The following is a 26005-nucleotide window of genomic DNA, read 5'->3' as shown; positions in this document are numbered from 1 at the left end:
AGAGAGGGAGAGAGAACTGAGTGGGCGGGGGAGAAGAGGACCAGATGCTCCTCCTCTTCCCCTCTTCTGTTTTGGATGACCCATTTAAGAAACACTGCGCAGCACAAAAACGCAACATCAGCTGAAACAAGTAACACCTTCAACAGCCCAGGAAGCCTTTGTTGAAATGCAGATTAAGACAGACGTGTGTTTTCAGGTTCGGAAAAAGGTCTCAAATATGCACTTTTCCATATAGACGCACACAGACACATCTGCACACACGTTTTTCCTTTTCCCCAGTTGCTTCTAAGGTGGGGAGATATCACAAAATCATACAAAAAAATCTATAAATACAGAAGATCTTGCCATTTATAATGATATGTTTTAATAGTTATGCACATGAATTAAATCATCCCATCAATTCTCATTTATGTCCTGTACAATAGCTGCAATAAATTGCTAAATGTAGGTCATGATACAGTGCTTTAAGGTGTTTACATTGTTTTCTCATTAATACAGGCTCATGCGTCCACCTCCATCTGATATCATGTTCAATATAGTAACCTTTGTGAGAGGTGATGGATTTGAAAAAGGGTAAACATTTGTGGGGATGTGTTTATGATATTCACAGCTACCTCATGTTTAATTTGACTACCATTAACAGTGGTAAACAAGTCAGTTGCCTGTGGTGCAGTGGGAAATAGATTTGAGCATCTGAAACTTCAGGGAAAAGATTTAGTTACTTGGGTCAGTCTGTTTTCTAACAATCAATGTTTATTTATATATTTTATTATTTTTATAAGGTGTTTGAACACAGATGTGTATCCACAGTGTGTGTAAACAACCAACCTATAATGGTAAAAATCCACCCATTCCATTTTTTATAATAATTCTCCATAAATCATAAACAGTCTCTCCAAACGTGCAGTTCCAGACTTACATAAGAGTAGGGGGAAGCCCCGCCCATGACTGGTGACGATCTGCCCTGTTAGCATAGATACTGCCCTGAGCGAGCCGCAGCAGTCCGCCATTTCTGTTTACTCGCTGTAGCAGCTGGAGATATACAATGTCTGTGCCAAAAAAGACAAATGTTCTGTTATTGGATGTACCGATGAACATGGGAATCATTGTAAATATGCCGAAGAAAGTCGGTAAAGTGTTATACACAGCAAAATCCCCAGAGTTAAATCAACTCTGCTCAGATTACATATGGTCCCTCTCTATGTAGTGTTAAAGTAACACTGAAGCAGAGTTAAAGTTAATGAGATAATTAAGTGATTAAGTTATGATTGAGTATTAGTGATGAACACCTGCTGTTAACAAGCAGAATCACTGAAGAGAAACACAATAACTACAAGTGACTTCCAGCCACAGCCTTAGATGAAATCAACTGAAGATAAAAGACATTAAATCTCTCAAGATCTGAATAAACAACTCCACAAAAAGCATATTATCTCATTAAATTTAACTCTGCTTCAGAGTTATTTTAACTCTATGTAAAGAGGGACCATATGTTCTCTGAGCAGAGTTGATTTAACTCTGGGGATTTTGCTGTGTATATTTGCACAAATTATTTTATGCCAGACTGCTTCATAAACAAGGGTCAGTTTAACGCTGGATTTGCACAAAAGTTTGACATGACGGCACATGCTAGTCGATGAGTTGAATCAACTCCACAACAGCTAGATAAATGTATCCACTAACCATTCAGAAACGACCAGTTGCATTTTAAAAGTTGTAACTTCTTCCTGAGTCAACTCCGGTTTGAACAATGTAAAGCTGAACACCATTACTGATAATCGTCATTTTAGCTGCGTGAGATTCTCCAGCTTTGTTGTTGAGTAACCGAAGCATAAGCTATTAAAGCTCTGCCCTCTTCTGGAAAGCGGACTGGGAGCAGCAGCTCATTTGCTTTTAAAGGGACACAAAAATTGCGTGTTTTTTCTCACACCCAAATAGGTGCAAATTTGACAAGCTATAATAAATGATCCGTAAGGTTTTTTGAGCTGAAATTTCACAGACAGATTCTGGGGATACCAGAGACTTATATTACATTTTGTGAAAAGTGTATAATGCATAATAGGTCCCCTTTAATTTTATTACTATTCTCTTTTACAGCTTATTCCTAACATCACATATTTCTTTAAAGATTTTTAAAGATTTTGTTCGATATTTTCACTCTAGGCTAAATATTTTCTTCTCTCTTTTTGTCTTTCATGTGGTCCCCTGGTGTGATTTCTGCTACTCTTTCAAATTAAAGGTAAGTCAATTATATGTTTTTGTTTATACATATTCATGAATGTGGATATGGTTATTTCTGTATGATATACACTCATGCATCATTACTTGTACTCACTTTAAACCATTGTAATTCTGCTTTGGTCGTGCACTCTGATAATTATCACATTAACAATATTTATACATTTATATGAAAACATTTTAGTAGTAATTTCAGTATATAAGATCTCAAGGGCTTTACAAACAAAACAAAACAAAAACATTAGAAAAATATGAATTTAATTCTATCAGAGTGCATATATAAAATTAAATGAGTATATAAAATATGCACTGTACAATAATAAGATTAAACAAGTGATCATAAAACTTTAATTTAAAATACATAAAAGACAAGCAAAATGTTAATAAGTTTAAGGCAGAAATGAGTCATACAATTATAATGAGTAAAATATGTAATAAAAATAATTATCAAACAAGAAGAGATAAAAACATAAATAATGTTGTTTATTTTGGGGCCTGCAACATTAATTTGATATTCACATTTGTTGAAGTCGTCATTATACATGCTCTCTAAGTGTATAAAATATATAAGTGTTAATATATTCACTTTAGCTTGAGGCAGAATCTCTGCTCTGATACCATAAATAATTATATAGAGCATGAAACAAAATGCTCAATAGCAAATAATATGAGCTTCTGGAGCTGTAACAGGGTTTAACATCAGTGTATGTGAGCGCTGCTTTATTATGTTACATGACAAAGACCTGTTTAATTAAATAACAACAGGACAGATTAAATGTGATGTCAATTCTACATTTAATATGTTTGACATTTTCTGAAATGATTCCTACCAAGTATTTTTCATTACATTATGATTTACTAAGCTCTGCTATCTTATATCTTTCCTCTATTCACCAACTCTCTCTTCTTCTTGCCTTTAAATGGGTGTCAGGGCTGATTAGAGGACATTTCAGGGTTGTCTGCCAGTGAGTCTTTTGGAGAGGCCGGAGCATTATTGAGCTGACATCTGTAGAGCTTTTTAAATGTTCTCTGAATTGGGTTTCTCTGCCTGCAACTGTCTCATTTCTAATATAGTATCTCTCTAAAGAACCTTTGATTAATCCAAATAAGTTTTTACCTCCACAAAACATTGTCAGTTCTTTGTTCTTTTCAGATATTTCCAAACAATATTAGCTGTACTTTGTTTTGTGTTATCGAGGAGACTATATGATATATAAAGTAGTTTATATTCAATAGCTAGATCCCACTTATACCCATTTTATAGAAATAAAGGTAAGCTAATAGTCAGATACAGAATATGCTTCAAAAGAATATGTGCTGAATGTAATAGATATTTCTCGTGTGCCATTGTGTCCTACATAGAGCCACATTATGGAGATTTCTGATGTTGTGTCTTGTAAAGTGCATCAGATGTGAGATGGTGTATACTGTTAGTGTATTTTATTGCAGAAATCACTTTGAGTTCACAACCCATTTAAGCTGGAAAGCATTGCTAACTGATGGCTAAATGAGATTTTTAAGGGCCTTGAGCGTTAATGTTATGCTCGTCGTATGACATATGCTCTTCCTCCACAACTCTTCTTATTTCTTTTATTAGGTTTGTGAAGAAAATGTCAACATGTAGAATGCCACTAACATATGCTAACAAGAGATTGATGAAGATCACAAAGATAGCATCAATTGCAGTAGTTGAGTAGTCATCCACCACCAATTGAATAGTCGATTAGTGCACTTACAGGGTTAGTTCACCGAAAAATAAAAATTCTGTCATTATTTACTCACCCTCATTTCGTTCCACACCTGTAAGACCTTTGTTCATCTTCAGAACACAAATTAAGATATTTTTTGATAAAATCCGATGGCTCAGTGAGACCTGCATTGCCAGCAAGACAATTAACACTTTCAATGCCCAGAAAGCTACTAAAGACGTATTCAAAACAGTTCATGTGACTACAGTGGTTCAACCTTAATGTTATGAAGTGACGAGAATACTTTTTGTGGTCCAAAAAAACAAAATAACAACTTTATTCAACAATATCTAGTGATGGGCAAGTTCAAAACACTGCTTCATGAAGCTTCAAAGCTTTACGTATCTTTTGTTTCGAATCAGTGGTTCGGAGCGTGAATCAAACTGCCAAAGTCACACGAACCATTGAAATTTTGAAACATTTATGATGTAACGAAGCCTCGTTTACTGAAATCACGTGACTTTCACGCTCTGAACGACAGATTCGAAACAAAAGATTCGTTAAGCTTCGAAGCTTCATGAAGCAGTGTTTTGAACTCGCCCATCACTAGATATTGTTGAATAAAGTCGTTATTTTGTTTTTTTGGCGCACAAAAAGTATTCTCGTCACTTCATAACATTAAGGTTGAACCATTGTAGTCACATGAACTGTTTTAAATATGTCTTTAGTACCTTTCTGGGCATTGAAAGTGTTAATTGTCTTGCTGGCAATGCAAGACTCACTGAGTCATTGGATTTTATGAAAAATATCTTAATTTGTGTTTCGAAGAAGAACAAAGGTGTTACGGGTGTGGAACTACATGAGGGTGAGTAATTAATGACAGAATTTTCATTTTTTGGTGAACTAACCCTTTAACTAGTTTAGATTTTCTTTTCTAATGTTGGTTTTTACAGTAGCAATAATATTATGTGTGGATTTACAAACCACTAGTGCTAATCAGTGAAATATCTCTTGTATCACGGCATCACAGAAGTGACTTAGGTCTGTTACATATACATATAATCTAAGGTGTTAGAACTCATTTTCACCTTTTTTCTAACCATATGTGATATGTTTTTTTTTTTTTTTTTTTAAGAAGGTGTTTATAATCTTACCATTAAATATTCAGCTCCCCTTCCTGGTATTTTTAATAGAGTATGTGCATTCTGTCTCTGCTTTCATTGCACATGGAGTTCCGAGAGGTTTGTGACTGTGTTGTGAATTGAGGGTTGGGGGTTCTGGGGCACGTACAGAGCCCTGGTGGGAATGCACTGATTTGTTTATCGAAGCTGCCGACAAAAATAGGACACCCTGGATATAGGAGTTTAAGTTCTGCAGCAAAGCAGTACATCAGAAGCCTCAACTGTTTACAGTAGCATTTACTCATTCCTCGTTGATATGCAAGTTATAAAGTTTAATCTGACCCCTCTTTTTACTTTTTAGCAAGTGTTTCCTTGATTCCATAGCAAAACATTTTTATTTTTGTAACTAAATGTGAGGCAGATATCCCCATCTGAACTTGCAGCTAAATACAAGTGACAGAGTTGACAGCTGCCGCGCTTGCCGTGTTCCTTTTGCAAAGCATCAATGAGCTAGACAAGTTTATAAAAAACCTTATTATCTAAGGTGAAGCTTAAAGGTGTCACATTGCCTCCAATACAAAAATAATGAGTGAACACTACAAATTTGGTATCACTGCATAAAAAATACACACAGTTTTTCCTTAAGGTTTCCTTAAGCTTTTTTCTTCACGATGTTTCCCAGTCTAAATATAAAGTGTGATGTATTGATACCACAAGTGTAATGAAATGAAATAATGACTTTAAAGCAAGTTTGGCTCAAATAGATATAGATAGAAATAGATAGTCATGCCCCCAACTCACGCTATTGGTTGAGCCAGTGTTGCTGGTCGGGATATTCAAACAAACATCACTAACCCTAAAATTTACTAAACCCTGCCCCAATATATTTTGAGGAAAGGAGGTGAGGCCATGTTGAGATGCTTTAGAGAAGAGAAAGAGTTGTTGTAGTAAAGTGTTGTTACCATGCGGACATTTTACTCCGGACTGCTTCACAAACAAGGGTCAATTCAATGCTGGATTTGCACAAAAGATTAGCATGACGGCACATGCTAGTCAATGAGTTAAATCAACTCCACAGCAACTACATAAATTTATCCACTAACCGTTCAGAAATGTCCAAATACATTCTACAAGTTGTAACTTCTTCCTGAGTTTCTCCATCAGTGTCTCCAGTTTGAACAATGTAAGGCTGAACACCGTCACTGACAATCGTCATTTTAGCTGCACGTGAGATTCTCCAGCTTTGTTGTTGTTGAGCAACCGAAGCGCGAGCTGTTAAAGCTCCGCCTTCTTCTGGAGAGCAGCAGCTCATTTGCATTTAAAGGGACAAATCGTGTTTCACACCCAAATAGGGGCAAATTTGACACATTCTGGGGAACACCGCAGGGACTTATATAACATCTTGTAAAAGGGGCATTATAGGACCCCTTTAAACCTGAAATTTGAACGTTGTATCATCAAAAAACTGCATACTGCAATTTTAACTAATGGAAAGACAACTGAGATGTCACATTAGTACAACTGGTAAGGTACAGTCTTTAACTCTCCTTTACATTCAAAATTTTTTCAATAGTTTCAAAAACCAAATTGAGGCGAACTAGACGCCTGCAACTTCATAAACTCTCCTCAGAGGGAAGTCCAGTCCCTCGCCGAAGCGTCTCACACTGCGAATAATTATCTGCCAGGTTTCTGCAATTACATGAAATTGCTAATATTTCAGCGCTAGGCTGTTAGCCTGACTGCGGGGTTTGAGTCTTCATTTGATTTCCTTCCACACTGTCAACTTAAAAAGTCATTTAGATTTGATTAACCAAGGTAATAAGGTAATCTAGAGAAGTTCTCCTATAAAACATCAATGTTCAGGTGAAAGTAAGGTTTGCTAATTTGTTTGCTTCCTTTGTGATTAGACATCAGAAAATGCCCTCGGAAAAAAAAGTTGATATTTTCATATTTATTCTTTCAAATGTCGTGTAGCTTATTTATGGTTATGGCTGAGAGCCCAGAGTGTTATTATTGGTCCACACCATAAAATGAATTTCATTTGCAGCTTTGGAAAACAACCCATAAAAAATGTATTCCAGGTCCTGTGGTTTCAATTAAATCTCGCATATACCCGGCTTTTTCAGATTGCTTTTTTATACTGTAAATAGCATTGTCGCTATTAACAGACCCCACAATAATGCTAACAGGACTTATTTAGTATTAAGATCTATTTGGTTGTTCTCACATCCCTAGTGTTATTTTAATTTCTCTCCAGCATGTTATATTTGCTGCTCCTGTTTGAAATGTGCAGGATGTTCTTAGCCTGCAGAGCTTGCTTATCAAGTCTCAAAGTCTACTTCCACACTGTGGGAAAATAAGTGTAAATCCGGTGTGGTTTATCCTGCGTAATGTAGGAGGTTAATACACCCTGGCACCCGTGGAATGGTTTTGTGGGAGAGAAGCAAATATTGTGTTGCAAACATGTGAGTGGCTGTAAAGAATGCTAAGTAGACTGCGTCAGTTTCTTCTTTGCAGATTTTGCATTGTGACTGCTAGATATAACGTGTCTGCTCAGATTTTTATTGTATTGTTATCGCACAAATGAGTTTGTTGAATTATTCACGCCAACAGGAAGTTAAATGCGATATACTGTAATCTACTTTTGTACAGTTTTATTTCTCTGCACCATTCAAACTAGAGAGACTTTAACTTGGTTTCTGTAGGAGTGCTGCAAGGTATTTGATTTGTAGAAGCATCTACAGTAGGTTTGGCTGAACGCGTAGATTTAATGAACCACAAATGATGGGTGTTCACATTTATCTTAACGAGCCCAGTACCCAGACCTGACAGGCAAACTTATCCAAAAGGTTAATCACTCTGCAAACACTAAAGATGAGTATGCGTTTCATACTACATTCTGTATATTTGAACAGACTTGATTTTACATTTGTGTTATGAAATAGAAAATGAATGGGCTAATTATGCTATGCATGATTAAAAAATTTAAGTTAAATCAAACATCAGTTACAGAGGTTCATTTCTGATGTACTTTTTTAGTTCATCAAGTAAGTATTCAAAACATTCTTTGGCCAAAAATCTATCATTCTGGCAATAATATTGCAGCTAAACACCCAGTGAAAGAAACTGTAAAGCAGTTGAATCGAATCCATAGAAAAAAAATTGCTTGGGATGGATCTAACTAAAATGTTCTAGTTGTCCCAAAAGTGGCAGCTGGTTTGTTTTTGGCATACAATCCACATCCAGTGAGGAAAGATTAATTTATCTTTTAGGTTTTTCTTTATTTTTCCCTTAATTACCTTTCATTCTATTTTTAGAAGCATTTTATACTGCATAAAAAGTAACATGCTATTAAAAACATTCATTTTTAACTAAAATATTAATATACAGTAAATATTAACAATTTAAATTGTTAATCAAATTTAAGGACTAGATCTAACTGTTGTTATTTCTGGTCCTCAAATCTGATTGGAATGCTTCCAGGAATGCTGATATTTCACCAGTATCAGCACTGGGACTGGGACCCAGACATGATAATGGAAAACCTGGTAACATCAGGGAAATAAAATAATTTAAAATTGTGATTTCCAGGCCATGAAAAGTATGGCAATAAATAAAGGTGCAAACATTCCTCAAAGATTTTGGTCCATATTGACATGATGGCATCACGCAGTTGCTGCAGATTTGTTGGCTGCACATCCATGATGTGAATCTCCCATTCCACCACATCCCAAAGGTGCTCTATTGGATTGAGATCTTGTGGCCATTTAGAGAACCCACTGTCATGTTCAAGAAACCAGTTTGAGATGATTTGAGCTTTGTGACAGGGCGCATTATCCTGCTGGAAGTAGCCATCAGAAGATGACAGTAACAGTGATGTGACGTGTGGCCAAGTATGGTGTATACTCGGAATTTGTGCTCTGCATTTCACCCATCCAAGTGTTCATCCATTGAACACACACCCGGAGCAGTGGGCAGCCATTTTTACAGTGACCCCCGGGGAGCGATTGGGGCTTAGGTGCCTTGCTCTAGTGCAAGTCAGTTGTGGGTAATAGTGCAACTCAGTGCAACTCACTGTACACTGTGGTCATAAAGGGATGGACATGATCAGCAACAATACTCAGGTAGGCTGTGGCATATAAACGCTGCTCAGTTGGTACTAAGGGGCCCAAAGTGTGCCAGGAAAATATCCCCACACCACCAGCAGCAGCATGAACCGTGGATACAAGGCAGGATTGATTTATGCTTTCTTGTTGTTTATGCCAAATTCTTACCATGTGAATGTTGCAGCAGAAATCCAGACTCATCAGACCAGGTTTTTCTAGTCTTCTGTTGTCCAATTTTGTTGAGCCCGTGTGAATTGTAGCCTCAGTTTCCTGTTCTTTGCTGACAGGAGTGACGCCTGCTGTGGTCTTCTGCTGCTGTAGCCAATCTTCTTCAAGGTGATGTGTTGTGAGTTCAGAGAAGCTCTTCTGCATACTTCTGTTGTAATGAGTGGTTATTTGAGTTACTGTTTCCTTTCTATCAGCTCGAACCAGTCTGGCCATTCTCCACTGACCTCAACAAGGCGTTTTCACCCACAGAACTGCCGTTCAGTGGATATTTTCTCTTTTCGGACCATTCTCTGTAAACCCCAGAGATGGTTGTGTGTGAAAATCCCAGTAGATCAGCAGTTTCTGAAATACTCAGACAAACCCGTCTGGCACCAAAAACTGTGCCACATTGAAAGTCACTTAAATGATCTTTCTTCCCCATTCTGATGCTCATTTATACATGTCTAAATGCATTGAGTTGCTGCCATGTGATTGACTGATTAGATATTTGCATTAATGAGCAGTTGTTCCGTGTACCTAATAAAGTGGCTGGCGAGTGTAGCTCAGGTATGCCTAAATCATTTTATCAGCATATTTTACTCTTGTTGTTTTCAGACTAGCCTTTATGTATAATTTACATACACCTTGCAGAATCTGCAAAATGTTAATTGCAAACAATAAGATGTAATTAAATTTTTAATGTAATACTGCCCTGAATAAGCTATTTTAGATAACAGATGTTTACATATCCACATGACAAAATATAATAGCTGAATTTAAACAAATGAACCAGTTCAAAATTTCACTTACCTGGATTATCAATGACTGTTTGTATGTTTTGTGATAGTTAAACTGCCTACTGTTCTTCAGAAAAAATCTTTTACTAACCCTTTCCAACAGTGACTATGATATTGAGATCCAAAGGACTCGCACACAACTTTTACAAAAGATGCAAACATTGATTGATGCTCCAGAAGCTTTTTATCATTCAGGTATGACAGTATTAACAATAAAACACATGAAAACTTTTGAACTAGGTCTTTTGTGTAAATTCACTTATTTTTTTCTTGTGGTATATATGTAAACTTCTGTTATGTGAAATGCAGACTTCTCTTTTTTTTTTTAAATGGCTGTACTAAATAAAAACAAAATGCAATTTGTACGATCCCTCTTTTTTAGTATTAATATTGCAGATTCTGAAAGGGTAAAACCCCAACTATACATATTCAATGTTGCCTTTTCAAATGACTTTTGGTGCAAAACAAAAAAAAAAAAAAAAGAAAAAGAAAAAAATATCTTGTTTTAAAAATTCAATATATCGTGTTAAATTCAATATGGCATCTTACCTAGTCTATTAGTACAGCACATATCTTAAAGGGTTAGTTCACCCAAAAAATGACATTTCTGTCATTAATTAATCACCCTCATGTCGTTCCAAACCTGTAAGATCTTCGTTTGTCTTCGGAACACAAATTAAGATATTTTTGATGTACCTTTCTGGACCTCAAAAGGTGCAATGTCGTTGCTGCCTATGTGTGGATCAGATACCCTCGGATTTCATCAAAAATATCTTAATTTGTGTTCCGAAGACAAACAAAGGTCTGACGGGTTTGGGACGACATGAGGGTGAGTACTTAATGACAGAAATTTCATTTTTGGGTGAACTAACCCTTTAACTTCATGATTACACAAACGTGGTGGAATAAAATCATTAATTTGAAGAATGTATACCTCTACTAGCACATACAGACAATGGAAAATGAGCTATTTCTTTCATTATTATTCTGTGCTATACCCTTGCTGCAGTAATGCTTATTAACACATTACTGCAGAATCACTTGATAACTTGGACTAATTAATTCAAGAAATGTGAAATCTTGCAAAAATCTTGTAGTGTTCTTCATCTCCTGGCCACTTTGATTCCCAGAACTGTGAGGAATCTAATGTCCAGAAGGACTGAGCCTGTACACACATGATCCAGTGGACATGATTCCAATATCTCTTTATGTGGGCATCTGGGAACACACAGCAAATAACTACACTGCTCCTAACTCACTTCCCTTTAGCCTCCATACACACAGCTTATCTAATCACATCATCTCACAGGAGCCTTCAGTGAAATCCAATCCCAGTGCCTTATTGTTTGCCTTGTTGAAAAGAAGAAACATGTAAAACATTTTCGAAGCTGCATGAAAAGAGTGAGAAAAAATCATTTTTGCTCAACTGTTCATTGGGGAGGTGATGTAGCCAAAAGTGTTTCATTGATTTATTTTTGTTATTATGTGTTTGCTCTTTACAGGGTTTAGAGTTGTGATATTACCATAAGAAAACTGTGTGGAATGTTTATTAATCTGAGAATATAAATATTACACTGTGTCACTAGTAGGTGGTGAAAAGTATGGAAGCTTGTTTCCGCCACTAAATGAAAAAAATAAAAAAGGTAATTGTGACATTTTATCTCGCAATTGCCAGTTTTTATCACACAATTCTGACTTTATATCTCACAATTCTGACTTCATATCTTACAATTCTGACTTTTTTTCTCAGAATTGTAAGATATAAACTCACATTTGCAAGTTATAACTCGCAATTCTGACTTTTTCTCAAAATTAAGTTTATATCTCGCAATTTTTTTACTTTTTTTCTCAGAATTGTTTACATCTCGCAATTATGACTGTAATTGCGAGTTATAAAGTCAGAATTGTGAGATATAAACTGAAAAAACGTCTTTTTTCCCTCACAATTGCACATTAGAACACGCAATTGCGAGTTTATATCTCACAATTCTGACTTTATATCATGCAATTCTGACTTTATATCACAAAATTCTGACTTTATATCATGCAATTCAGACTTTATAACTCACAATTCTGACTTTATATCATGCAATTCTGACATATCACACAATTCTGACTTTATAACTCGCAATTCTGACTTTATAACTCACAATTCTGACTTTATAACACGCAATTCTGACTTTATAACTCACAATTCTGACTTTATAACACGCAATTTTGACTTTATAACTCACAATTGTGAGTTTATATCTCTCAATTCTGAGAAAAAAAGTCAGAATTGTGAGATATGAGCTCGCAATTGCAAAAAAAAAGAGTCAGAATTGTGAGAAAAAGTCACAGTTACCTTTTTTATTTTTTATTTCATGGTGGAAACAAGCTTCCATAGAAAAGTGACTGTCTCTGAGTCATTTGAATCAGTCATTGATTCAGAAACAATGGTTTCATTTAGAATTAATCAAGCGATTGCCTTTATGAGTGAGTCATTAAATGATTCATTCAACTGATTTGTGCAAAACATTATTCCTTCAAATTGATATTTCTATGTAAAAACTTTCAAATAATCTTTGACATATCAGTAATGTTTATCTTTTCCAGTGACAAGTGATTTTCAGTCATCACTATAATGATTTTTCTTTAAGTAGGTCAGGCACATTACCTCAAATTGATGTAATTTGTTTTTAATGTATTTCCATACATATTATTTTGATTCACATATTTCATTTTTAAATAGACTGAAGCAAATAACATTTTGTCAGATCCTTCTTCAGAATCGAGAAAGAACCATTATTCTATTCTAATCTAAAGACATCCTCATTTGTAAAAACAGAATAAAAATAAAGTAAATAAAAATACAGATAGTTTTTCTGTGATTGTTAGTGTTAGGATGTGGGTTAAGTTATAGTATTTATATCTAGCTGCATACTATAAAAACAATAGAAGTGTATGCAGTGTCCTTTCAGATAGCTAAGTAAACGTGTGTGTGTATTAGATGGTTATTGTATTTTATATAACATATTTTTATGTATTTATATTTAACAAATACTACATATGCCTTCAAAACACTTGCAAACAAACCATGATCCGTGCCTGTGAGAACTACAGCCTAAAAAAAGGCACAAGCCCTTCAATATATCCTGCCCAAAATTCCTGTTTCATACAGTAAGGATTATAAAAGTTGTTTTGTGATTGGTAGTTTTAAATGGCACAAGGCTCAGGAAGTGGTTTTATCTTGCTCAATACACAGGCCAAGTCTTTTTAGTTGAATTGCAGGAAGTAACTGAAGCAGGAAAATTGAATTTTTGCCTCCAAGACCTTTTTTTTCCCCCAAAGACGGTGTGTGTGGACAGTTCATTCAGTGTGTTTATTGAATTAAACACTGTTTACAAATGCTTAACCTATCAGGAACTTAATGCACCAGCCCTCGCTTGTTCCACTACATTAAAGCATGACAAAGAGCAATTGCAGAATAATACAGATATTTTGAGTGCACAGTAACGGCTTAAATGTACCATACCTGCATCCTCTTTTCATGTATTTGCGAGAAAAAAAAGGGATAATTTCTTTCACCTATAGAAAATGATACAATTGGTTATATGTCATAATTTTCAAGGGCAGATAAATGAGTATAGGTCATAACCCATGTAAGGCGTATATAGGCAGACAACATTATCAGAGGCCTCTGTGAAGTGATATTGATTAGTTTATTATAGCCTTAAAATAATATAGAGTGGAATCAGGCTCCAACATTTAGAAAATAACCAGGCCAATAAATTCTTATTCCTTCTGAGTGAGGAAATCAATTCTGTTTTGGAGACTTTATATACTTTCTGATTGCATCATGATAGCAGTGGTTAAGTTTCACCTCTGCTGTGAAGAATCAGGCTACGCGTCCCATAAAAAAACGTCCTTGGGCCACCCTAGTCACATGGGTTGTCTAGATCACTATATGGTTTATGAAGTGAAGTAGGCTGACAACCCAACTGCCAATGGTGAGTACATTGAGAAAATTCCCAGCCATAAATATTCCTTAACAGCCATGAAACTGTATTTTGCATGATTTTTATTAAAAATATATATTTAAATTGCTTTGACTCTGGAATTATTGCCTGTCACAAACGTCAGGACACATTGTGGTTTTGTTCCTAATACTTTCTAATACTGTGAGAAATATTCCACATACGTCACATCATGGAGTTATGGATTTAAATTTTTCATTGAGGTAGAAATTAGGCAGTTTGTGGGTCTTCAATTGAATTAAATGCCACTTACATCAGTGAGGGTCAGACTATCATTATTATAATTTGATTTAAGATGTTACAGTTCTGAATTAAGTTACTCGCAAACAGCTTTAATTGACTTAATAGCCAATACTGAATTTTAGTTGCATTTAGCTCTTGGCAAGTGTTAATTTTGAACCCTGCTGACAACAGACACTTTAGCTCCAATTAAACGAATAAGCCTGATTGATCCCATGTGTTTTGGCGTTTCATTATAACCGTTCCTCATATTTCAGCAGTTCAAACAGTTGTTGTGATGCGTGGCGGCCCAAACTTAACAAGTTAGTTAGCAGCTTTCATGAGCAGGTGTTCAGCACTCTGTAACCCACATCCCGCCTAGGGGACCATTCGCCAGAACACTTAATTACATTCCCCACACCTCCTCTGTTTGCTCATTTAGACGACCACAAGTGCCAGGAATGACAGGTGGCTCCACTCTGGCATTCTGGTGTTTAGGTGAGATTTGAGGAAAAAAAAGTGGAAGATCGGTCATTTAGCAAACCATTAATCAGGTGGGAGGGCATTCAAGAAAACCTTAGTATCAGTATTCTGATGATGAACAAATACCTGCCCTTGTAGTAGATGCAGAGCGTAACAAATGGAGAGCACCTGACATCACTTTGTACTGTAGCAGAGCTTTTAAATAATGTTATTTAAAGCACAGGATAAAGTGAACACTTGAGCCCCTCTTTAAAATGTCTGAATGTCATTCCATTAGATAAAATATGTAGCACAAGCTTATAAAGATAGCCCATGCACCTTTCAAGCAAAAATTTCCTGCTTTAAAAAAAAATCCTAGGAGTATTTTTGGCAAATATTTATCATCTTGATATCATTTTACCGTAAGGCTTTATTGGTTAATATTAGTAAATTATTTCAGAATACTCAAAACTTTTGAGGAAATGTATTACCTCAAAACATTTAAGTAATCTAACTCATTTTTTAAGTTAGTAGAACTTAAAATTTTTGTGACAAGTCGGGCGGAGCCAAGAGCCGTGAAAGCAGTGCAAGGCCAGGGTGGTACACGTGTCTCATTAACAATCACGTCACCGGCATCTCTTCGCTCCAAGAGTTCTCAGCCTCGCCCCACTCATCGTAATGTTTATTACATACAGTACAGTTCATAAACATCACATTCAGATCTTGGTTAAATGTTAGATAGCAAATAACACATGCTATTATAACTATCAAAGAGACTGTCATTATATACTTGCATGTGCATATAGTATATGTGGTTTTAAATGTTTTGCAGCCCATCCTCAACCTAACCACAGGGTCTACTCTTCACCACAATGGTAACCCTACAAAACTAACATAACAGAACACCCAAAATAACACAACATTAAACACTAACTTATGTCTTACTTTGTTAATCTTGTGCAAAAACACACAAAATAACACTTAATTTCAACATTTATTTTCCTTATACAGTCTGATGCAAAGCATGCTGGGAATTAGAAATCTGCTGCCACTCAATCATTTTAAGTTCAGCTTACTACAATCAAATTTTGAGTTCACACAACTTTTTTCTATTAAGTACATTTAACTTTCATTATTATGAGTGAAATTAACTCAGTCAGTGTGAGTTTTACAGTGTACTGTAGTTAAAACAATCAAACAATGAACAATATACATTATTGATACATACCGAAACATTAAAATCAAAAATTCTATATGTTAACATTAGACAAATACACTTTGAACTAACATGAATAAAAGTAATGAACGATTGGGGTTTTTTTTTATTACTTACATTAACAAAGATTTGCAAGTGTTGTAAAAAAAAATATGTTGCTTTTAGTTAGTTCACATTAGTTAATGCATTATATAATGAACAAATGTTACAAGTGTTACCAAAATTTACTTTTATATTATTTTTATATTTTAAATATATATTAAAACTTTATTGTAGTGTCCTTGTTACATATGTTACATGTACTTACTCTAGTAATAACAGTAAATTGTGCATAATTACATGCAACTAAGCATAAACCAAACCCTTATCCTAATCCTATAGTAAGTACATGTTAATTAATATTACTCAGTACTTAAATGTATAATTACACTGTACCAAGGAAACCTTAAAATAAAAATTTACTTTTTAATATGAATTTAATTGGTTTAAAAAGTACAGTTTAAAATTAAATATGGGTTACACTTTATTTTACAGTGCCGTAGTTACATTGTAATTACTCAAATAAGTACTGAGTACTATTAATTAACTACATGTACTTACTATTGAGTTACAGTTAGGGTTTGGTTTAGGGTTAGTTATTTGTAATTATGCATAATTTACTGTTATTACTATAGTAAGTACATGTAGTAATGTGTAACTACAGCACTGTAAAATAAAGTGTTACCGAAATATGAAGTATACAGTATTAATTTTATACTTTACTTATACATTGCATTTTTTTTTAGTGCATCTAGACAAAATAGGCAAACATAAGATAACATCAAACACAACATACATATTAAAGACACACAATAACAGTGCGTCAGCAGGATGAAGTATAGAAAGAAAGCAACACGCCTCAAAAGTGGATATACAATGAAAAAATTGTGGCAAATCATCGCAATGCAGCATCTGCCAGAACAAACCAACAACAACTTTCAAAACTTTGTTGGCATTGAATCCAAGAACATTCATTTCATTTGATGTATGTAGTTGGTCAACATGTGTCAGTCTGAAACCCTAACCAATGGGATGAATGGGAATGGGCAAAACATACAAAATGGAAAGTATTTGGATACTGGTTCTCAGACCAAGTGGAACAGGTACATAGTCAATGAAATTCACCTGTGGTTAATCAGCTAGGACACCTGTGTTTGTTTATTTATTTATTTTTTATTTTAATTTTAATTTAAATTAGATGTATAAGTATTATTAAATAGTAAAAATACCTCAGAAAATTTACATTAGATCTAAGAAAGGATCTGAAACGGTTTTTGTTTGTTTGTTTTTTAAGTCTCTTGATGTATTTCTCTGCATTGTTCATTAAATATAGCTAGACTTTATTCACCCAGTCCATTGCTGTGCCATTGTGCTTCAGCAGTAAGGCAGCTCACATTACAACCTTTCGTTTTACCCTGGCAAATCGGTCAACGCAGTTGCCCAGGTTCATTCTCTAGAGCTGTTTCAGCGCAGATAGCTTGGCAGTTTAAAGCATGTCGGGCACCCGTCCCGCCCTGCGGTGGATTCTTACCAAGCTGACGCAGCACTGCACTGGCTCCATTTCAGATCCTCATTTCTATACAGCCTCTGTGATTCGATGCCATGTCCAATCGCGGTGAAATATTAGCACCCAAGTATGCAGTGAAGAACAAGAGCAACAAGAGGGCAAGAAGTTGGTAAAGTTCGCATTGAAATGGGCCCTGTTTTTTAAGGCCAGTAGGCATTTCAGCTCCAAACTGACGCAGGATGTTTGTGTCTGAAATGGCAGTCCTGAATATGACGTTTGTCACTAAGGAAACGCGTTGCAAATGAGAATTCAAGGCACATCTGAACAGATGGCAACTTATTAAAGACAGAGACGCTTTTATCTCATATGAGGCGGTGCACAGGGCAAATGTGTGATGCGAGATGGTTCTTTAGCATCCATCTTGCCTCACACATTCACATTGTTGGATCCCTCCTGCTGTGCTGTTCCACATCTTATTCACTTTCATTCTTACTTTTCTTCTTTGATTCATGCAACATCTTTGAACGTTTAGCTCATGTTTAATGTCTTTCTTCATTTGGCAGCTGGAACCACGTATATTTTTGGGAGAGGAGGAGCACTCATCACGTACACATGGGCTCCCAATGATCGGCCAAGCACCCGGGCGGACCGTTTGGCTGTGGGCTTCAGCACCCAGCAGAGTGATGCCATCCTGGTGCAGGTGGAGAGCAGCCAGGGTCTCGGAGACTACCTGCAGTTGCACATTGTGAGTATCACAGCTCAGTTTGAAACTCTAATAGGCTTCTTAATTGGTTATTTCTTGTCCCATAGTCCTCTACAGGTGCTAATGTCTTTTTATTCAGTGTTAATTTTTCAGCTCAGTTTGGCTGTATTACTGTAAATCTGAAAGTTTTATGAAGTCATCTTTTTTTAAGAGAACTGTAGGACTGTGTGTGTGTGTGTGTGTGTGTGTGTATGTAGATAGATAGATAGATTAAAAATTTTAATGTATGTATGAGCAACAGCAAAGTATGAGCAACAGCAAAGAGCTTGTTTACATTTTAGACAAGTCAAGTTGCGATACTGAACAGGACCACATGGAGAAAAACCTAAACCAACCGCCTTGACGTGCATATATACTAAAGTACACAGCAACATACACAGGACAAATCCAAACATTATCCTGAATGTGTGTGAAAACAACGTGAATGCACTGAAATGTGTCTGTGCATAAATACAATGTGCGATCAGTGTGTCGAGAGCGCTCATACATGATTTGTTTGCTCATCATGATTTGTATGACTCATGTACGTCACCACAATTGTCTTTACTTTGATTGCAGTCCTCATCCATCAAAACTTTACTAGCGAGACACTGGTTTGCTTTATCCAGCCGAAAAACATAGTTTGCATGTCATCTGGCCATACAGCGGTGGGATGTTTCAACATTCCGTTAAGACAGGAACAGCGCGATGCGGGAAGGCTCGCGCTCTTCAGATACAATGACAGAGTATGACAGAGAGTTCGTGTTTTAAAGCGAAACAGACACGCGTGAACACAATGGCTAATCAGAGGTGTTTACGAAACCACTCAACAGCGCTCAAAGTGTCACATTTTTAAATTTCAGTACCGACTTGGTATTGTGGTCAGTACTTTTGACAATACTTATATATATATATATATATATATATTATGATTCAGAAATATGCATTTTTATCGCAACACTATTAGCACCACAATGAAATTTTTAGTAATGTGAATAATCCCTAGACAGAACCACAATACAACAAGTAACTTGCCACTATCCAAATGCCTTATTAATAAAGTTATAGTTCATTTAGTGGGACATAAGATAGCTATTCTATGTATTAGCTACATTAAACTATATTGTATGCATTTCATTTATTTCTTCTTCTTACATTATTAAGACATTAACTATGGTCAATTATAGGAATTATTAAACAGAAAGATTACAATATAACTGCTTAACTACATTTTACTGAAGCCACTGCCATTTCGAGTGTTTACATATGACATTAAATGTACTACAAGTAATGTTGTACTATAATTACAATAGTTCTACAAGGATGTGAACGCTTTTTACAAACCGGAATCTCGTAATTATGATAAATCCGACACGGTGTGAATGCACCTTCATTCTGCTGTGATAAAACTGTGGTATGTATTTTGTCTGGTGGCTTTTGTGTGAGCAATGCTACTGACGTAGTCTTTGTCATTTCCATTCACTCAGTTCGGAACTGCTGACAGGAAAACTGATGCAAATTGACTTGGATAAAAATCTTAAGTTGAATCATTTCGGAGAATGCTTCAGGGCTCCAGACATATAAAGCTATATTCATGGATCAAATGATGAATAGAAGCTACGTCCTTACATTCAATTCTCCTTGATAAGATCCAAGCACACCACTTCCCCCACCCAGGCAGATAGGAGAAAATTACCCCAAAAAATGATGGAATCATTAATCGCTGAACAGTTTATAAAGAAAACAACATGCCCCTTCATATTAATTTAGCCTATTAAAACAACATAGGGCTGAGATAGTATGACGGTAGATCAAGCTTGTAAATGCCTCGTTGACCTCTTGGCTTATTACTTGCAATTATATTTCAAGGGAGTAAAAAAAGATGCATTTTAATAAGGTTCCTCCGAATGAATAATTAATTCAGCGTGAACTGTCGACTTTCACACTGTGAGCCTCTATGGCAGCACAGCCATAAACAGTCTGAGAGCAGCTGCTCTGCCAGACACAGACTGGGGCTTGTTTTCAGAAACTTCTTCCTCTCGTCACAGGCACAAAGCACAAGAGCCTCCCATTCTGTGGGCTGAAGGATGGATCTGTGGAGGATCCTTTCTGATGGCTTTTTCTCTGTGTTGGTATCTATCAGAATGGTGATTCCCAACGTGGGAGAACTGTACGTGTGTACAGAGATTTTGCATTGCTACACCTGTAGATCTCAACACAGTTCTTTTTTAAGAAACCAAAATCATGTTTTATATAAATATATTCATTATGTTTTAAAAAATAAGTCATTATATAAGAGAGAGAATTTTGAGATTTTCATGAATGACATTTGTGGTAGAATATGTGATACTTTGTTATTTTAAAGGGTTAGTTCACCCAAAAATGAAATTTCTGTCATTAATTACTCACCCTAATGTCGTTGCACACCTGTAAGGCCTTCATTCATCTTCAGAACACAAATTAAGATATTTTGATGAAATCCGAGAGGTTTTTTTTATCCTCTATTGAAAGCAACGAAATTACCACATTCAAGGTCCAGAAAAGTAGTAAAAATAGTCCATGTGACTACAGTGTCCACTTATTGTTTACAAAAATGCATCCTATTCACTTATTGTTTTCAAAATAATTAATTACAAAATTAACCAAAAATTAAATGATTAATTATGGATCAGAAATGTTATGTACATCAATAATGTAAATGTAATTTTTTGTCTTTTTTCCCAAATTTTCCTCTGTCCCCCTTATCATTAATATTAATAGGTTATTGTTTATGCTTATAAACGCCTCGTTTACACTAGTGCGTTTTCGTTTTAAAACGGGGTTTTAAAATGAAAACGATCCTCGTCTACACTGGCGTTTCCTCAGCGTTTCAGAAACGATCTCCGTTTATACTACACGACCGAAAACGCATGTCACATGACTGTTCATGCACACTGGGCATGCGCGTACAAGTGTAAACAGTTGCCTCTTGCGCATGTAGGCAGCTGCAGTATTTAAAAATGCTGAGTGTAACTGCACAATGGCTGCTAAAAATTGCAACAAAGCCAGCAAAGATTGCAGTTCAGTCTTCATGTTAGTGTTTACACGGTTGTCAAGGATACGCAGGGTAAAAGTGGGCAGCCACGCCATCATTTTCAAAAGTCTTCGTTTTTGTCCTTTTATACTGAAATGCAACTGCCGTTTTCAAACTAAAAAAAGCGTTTTTGAGGTTCGAAAACGCCGGCATAGTGTAAACGACAGGCGTAACCATAGCAAAACGTATGCATTTTAAAACAAAAATGAACTAGTGTAAACAGGGCCAAAGACTGTCACCATATTTGAGCCTTACTGATCGGACTCTGGGGGTATGTTAGACAAAAAGGTTGGGAAAAACTGTATCAAAAAATCTCTGTCCTCAGTAAACTGGTCCAAGCGATGGCATCAACCTTGATTACAGTGCTCCATGATTTTGCTTGTGTCGTAAATAATATTTGGTTGTATATAAAAACGAGTCTGTAAACTTTATGGTAGACATAAACGGCGAGTTATGAAGGAGAGGCGTGGCAAATAGCAGGCAAGGTTTCACGCTGCTCTCAAGACAACTCAGCTTACGCCTCAAAATTTGTCCTTCATGTAGCAGGATTTACTTGAGCTTGTAAATTACAACCAAGGACAGATAATCCAATTGGTCGTGAGCATGACAGATGTATGGAATGACTTACTGCAGTGGGCGTAGCAGAGCCCGGCGGCCCTTAGGCGGCTGACTTCAGGGTTTTCCCTCTCCTTTTCTCTTACGACTCATCCCTCTCTCTATCTCTCTCTCTGATGATGTTGCTTGGGTTTGTAGCTTCGTTTATTCACCCACGGAGTCTGAGGTTAGATGATAGCTGAGCAGAAACAGCTCAGGCTGATGAATGAGACAGAGCCAGGGGTTGTTACGACTTGTAATGAATAGCAGGCTCATTTTGTATTCCGGGTGGGTGCGTATCGATCCGAACCAAGGTTCTGGCCTCCTCCATTTTGCTGGCATCTTGCATTGAGGGTGCCCCAGGGTTCACCTGCCCACCTGTCAGGGGCATAGAGTGATGGATTAATAGAGCTTTATGGTCTTGGTGGCCATGTTAAACGAACACCTTGGACCCCTGGAGAGAAGGCTTGAAACGGAGTGTAGGTGCCACCCAGACTGTGACCTATTGGTCGTGACATCAGCACGGCTGGGTATGTGAACTTGTGACCCTGGTGCCCTCTGCCAGCTGGCCCAGACATCAAAAAGAGAACACAGACAGGATGGCAGATGCTTGAGTGGCCATTTGCAGTTGTACTTACCAATGTGCTTCTGTTTGTTTACACTGGTACATGATTACAATACAGAAACAGTGAGATTCTGCTGGGCTTCTTGTAATTCGGCCGCAATAATAGAGTGATGCAGGGATGATGTCAAAACACAGAAGACTAATTCGCCACTGGTTCCTTCAAGATTTTCCTGTTGGATTTTAGAATGGGCTTTTTCACATTATGAGTAAAATAAAGCCTGTGATAAACATAACTTGACGATACTTTGACGTTTTGTTCTACAACGTAAACTGGACACACTCACCCCCCACACTGTCTAGTTACTTATTAAAAACATACATTTTCAAAAATAAACATAACTGCTTCAAAATTCGCGTTTTTGGTATGGGTGTGTGTAATTTTTATTTAAGAAAATAATGGCAAAGTATCATCAAGCTTTATTTTACTCAGAAATTGAAAAACCCTATTATAAAACTCCATAGGAAAATCTTGAGGGAGCAAGAGGCGAATTAGCGTTTGGGTTTTGACCTCATCCCTGCACCACTCTATTACAGCTGTGCTGATATTCAGAATAACAGCATGATTTTTATGAGTGTGATGTTGTTTTTTCTCAGGAAAAAGGGTAATATTGAGTATCTTACATTATAGACAAAGTATATGGTCCAGTTATTGTGTGATATTTTATTGCACCATCAACAGAATTAGTTTCTGCAGAACAAACTATTGCTCATCTCTAAAAGCAGCGATGTTTTGTTCCTGAACAAACCTCTGTTTGAACCAAACAGTTGTATGAATGATTCAATGTCACACTCATAAACAGTAACTTGTTACATTCCTGAATGTATACGTGTGTTTGAACGATTCAGTTGAATAAATGATTCAGTGTCTTACTCAAAAAGAGAGTCACTTGTTTCATTCATGAATGAATAAGTGTGTTGGAACAAATCACCTAAATGAATTATCCAGTGACTCAATCTTTATGACAGAGCTGCATCCGAATATAAATACTTTCAGTATGTGAAAAACAGTATGTGAAAAGAGTAGTATGTTCGAATTCACAGTATCCATTAAACAGTAGGGTGAAAAGTACCTGGATGACTTACTATCCCATGAGGCAATGGGAGAGGATTTATGAATCAGTGTGTTTGAATGAATTAGTTGAATGATTCAATGACTCACTCAAATACAGTTTTCAGTACTTGTTTCATACCTGAATGAATCCGTGGGTTTGAAAAAATCAGTTGAATGAATGATTCAGTGACACACTCATAAACACAATCACTTGTTGCCACCTACTGGCATAAAGATGTAACCTACAGAAGGAGTGACTAAAAAACCCCAACCAGTAATCTTTCTGAAATCAACACTAACAAGTGGAGTGACAGAAATAAGTCCCAGTGCTGTTGAACTGTTATATCAGCACTCTTGAACACTCAGACATTCAGACCGGAACTAGCTGTTGTATAACAGGACAAAAGCTTAGAGAGATGTTTCAGACAATTCGATTTGCATCATTTAAAGTTACAAAAGATCTCTGGCAATGTAAAATGAAGGAGCTGGAGCACCTCCCACTGCAATTAGCTGCTCCCACCGTGTGTTTGACTAATAGGCAGATTAAATTGGCCTTTGTCAATCACAGCCCACTGTAAGCCTCCTTCATTAAGCAACTTTAGAAAGCACCCTGTGGCAAAGGCCATCGTTATGGAAGGGAATCAGGAGTAGAGCACAAAAGAACTCTAGAATATTCACACAGACCCATTTTGCTGGCAAATTCTATATTCATTGCTCGAGGGGAAATGAGTTATTCAGTTGATTACTTTTGAATTTGATCTCACCAACCTTCATCACAAATGAAAACATAGAAACATTTTATAAATTAAATATGTGTCCTCTATTCAAAGATCAGTTTCTGTGTACCGCACCAACCCAACTAGATAAAGGTGATTGTGACGTGCCAGTGATTCCTAAATAGTGATTCCCGCGTGTCTCTGCACGCTCTAAACGGGCAGCATTTCTCCCAGCGAGCACCAATGGTGGAGGAGAAAATCCACTATAATTTTCATAATACTGTTGTTGTCACAGAATGTCGTTTTAAGAGTTTTCAGACGAGCATGTACAGTATTTTAAACCTCAAATCTGCAGTTTATTTCTAAAGGTAGTGCCGATTTGAATTTTTTCTCGTAAGTTTTCCAAGGTCCGCGTGATCTCTGCAGTCAGTACTCATGTTCACCCCAGAAAAGCCTTATCTCAGCAAGTTCTTCTAACATATACTTCTCAATATATGTTTATTAAAATGTATATATTACTTATATTTAAATGCAGGGCTTGACATTAACACCCACCAACCCACCAAATGCGGGTGGATTTCAGCAGTGGCGTGAATTGCAGTCACTCCTACTCACTATTTTATATTTATAATATATACATTTTTCAATTGTAGTCTTTTAAAATCTGAAGTGCAGTGTAGTGCATATTGATACTGAAATATCTGAAACGATTCCAATACTCATTTTCCGCAGAACAGATAGACGATACCAGATAGACAATACCGACAGCGAGTTGACACACAAACCCGCCTTCCCTCACTCATTGGTTTAATTTCCTCTGGATGAATATTGTTGGTGTTACAGGGCTTGAATTTTGGCGTGGGATTGCATGTATTGCACATAATTTTACTCATAATAATAAGTAATAATTTTGCTCACGCTCAAAGTGCACGCACACAAAGCCGCCTCTTAGTTCTAAATTGAGTTCTGTCATGACAATATTGCTGCTGCAGAGGAAGTACGGGACTTGCTATTGCCAATATATACATGACACGCTGCTGTGAGCAAGTAAGACATTCTGCTGCTGTACAATATAGCATGCATGAATTACCTGTAGCAGATCTATACAGGTGGAGCTGGGGAAGGTGGAGGGTTTCTGAAGCGCGCTGCACTGCTAAGGCAATGCTATCAAAGTATTTTGAAGGTTGAGCACGGAAGCTCATTGGCTACTGATACAGCAGGAACCAATCAGCTGTGCCCTATAGATAATGATGTGATTACGAGCAGGTTGAGTTAAAGGACCTATTAGCCTGCGTCATCTAGAGTTTCATGACAGAACTTTGTGTTTCTTTTTCACTGCTTATTACGCTTAACCAGTCAAACACACACAAAAAAATGTCAAAATGTCAGTCTTGATGAGTATTCACAAAAGTTAAAGTAAACAGTTGAGAAAGAAAACACGTGTAACAGTATAATGGATCTGTGCGTCAGATCTTAAAGTGACAGGAGCCTAATATACCTGATGCCAAATTATGAGATAATACTAAAAATATCTATATGGCAGTTTTTCCCCATGGAATTAACAAAATTGTGAACAATGAAAATGCTT

The 26005-nt window shown here is 36.4% G+C and overlaps 1 protein-coding gene across 12 annotated transcripts in view; it reads left to right on the top strand.

The window, feature by feature from the left end:
- nrxn2a (neurexin 2a) overlaps positions 1-26005 on the top strand; it is a 432106-nt gene that overhangs the window by 361432 nt on the left and 44669 nt on the right. For all 12 annotated transcript variants that reach the window (XM_051877575.1, XM_051877573.1, XM_051877574.1 and 9 more), the window contains one exon: positions 18180-18361. In XM_051877575.1, coding sequence (XP_051733535.1) covers positions 18180-18361 — 182 coding nt within the window. The remainder of the gene's footprint in view (positions 1-18179; positions 18362-26005) is intronic.

The sequence above is a fragment of the Ctenopharyngodon idella genome, chromosome 21 (assembly GCF_019924925.1).
Source record: "Ctenopharyngodon idella isolate HZGC_01 chromosome 21, HZGC01, whole genome shotgun sequence".
In the NCBI taxonomy this organism is placed as follows: domain Eukaryota; kingdom Metazoa; phylum Chordata; class Actinopteri; order Cypriniformes; family Xenocyprididae; genus Ctenopharyngodon; species Ctenopharyngodon idella.
This window is presented reverse-complemented; position numbering and strand designations above follow the sequence as displayed.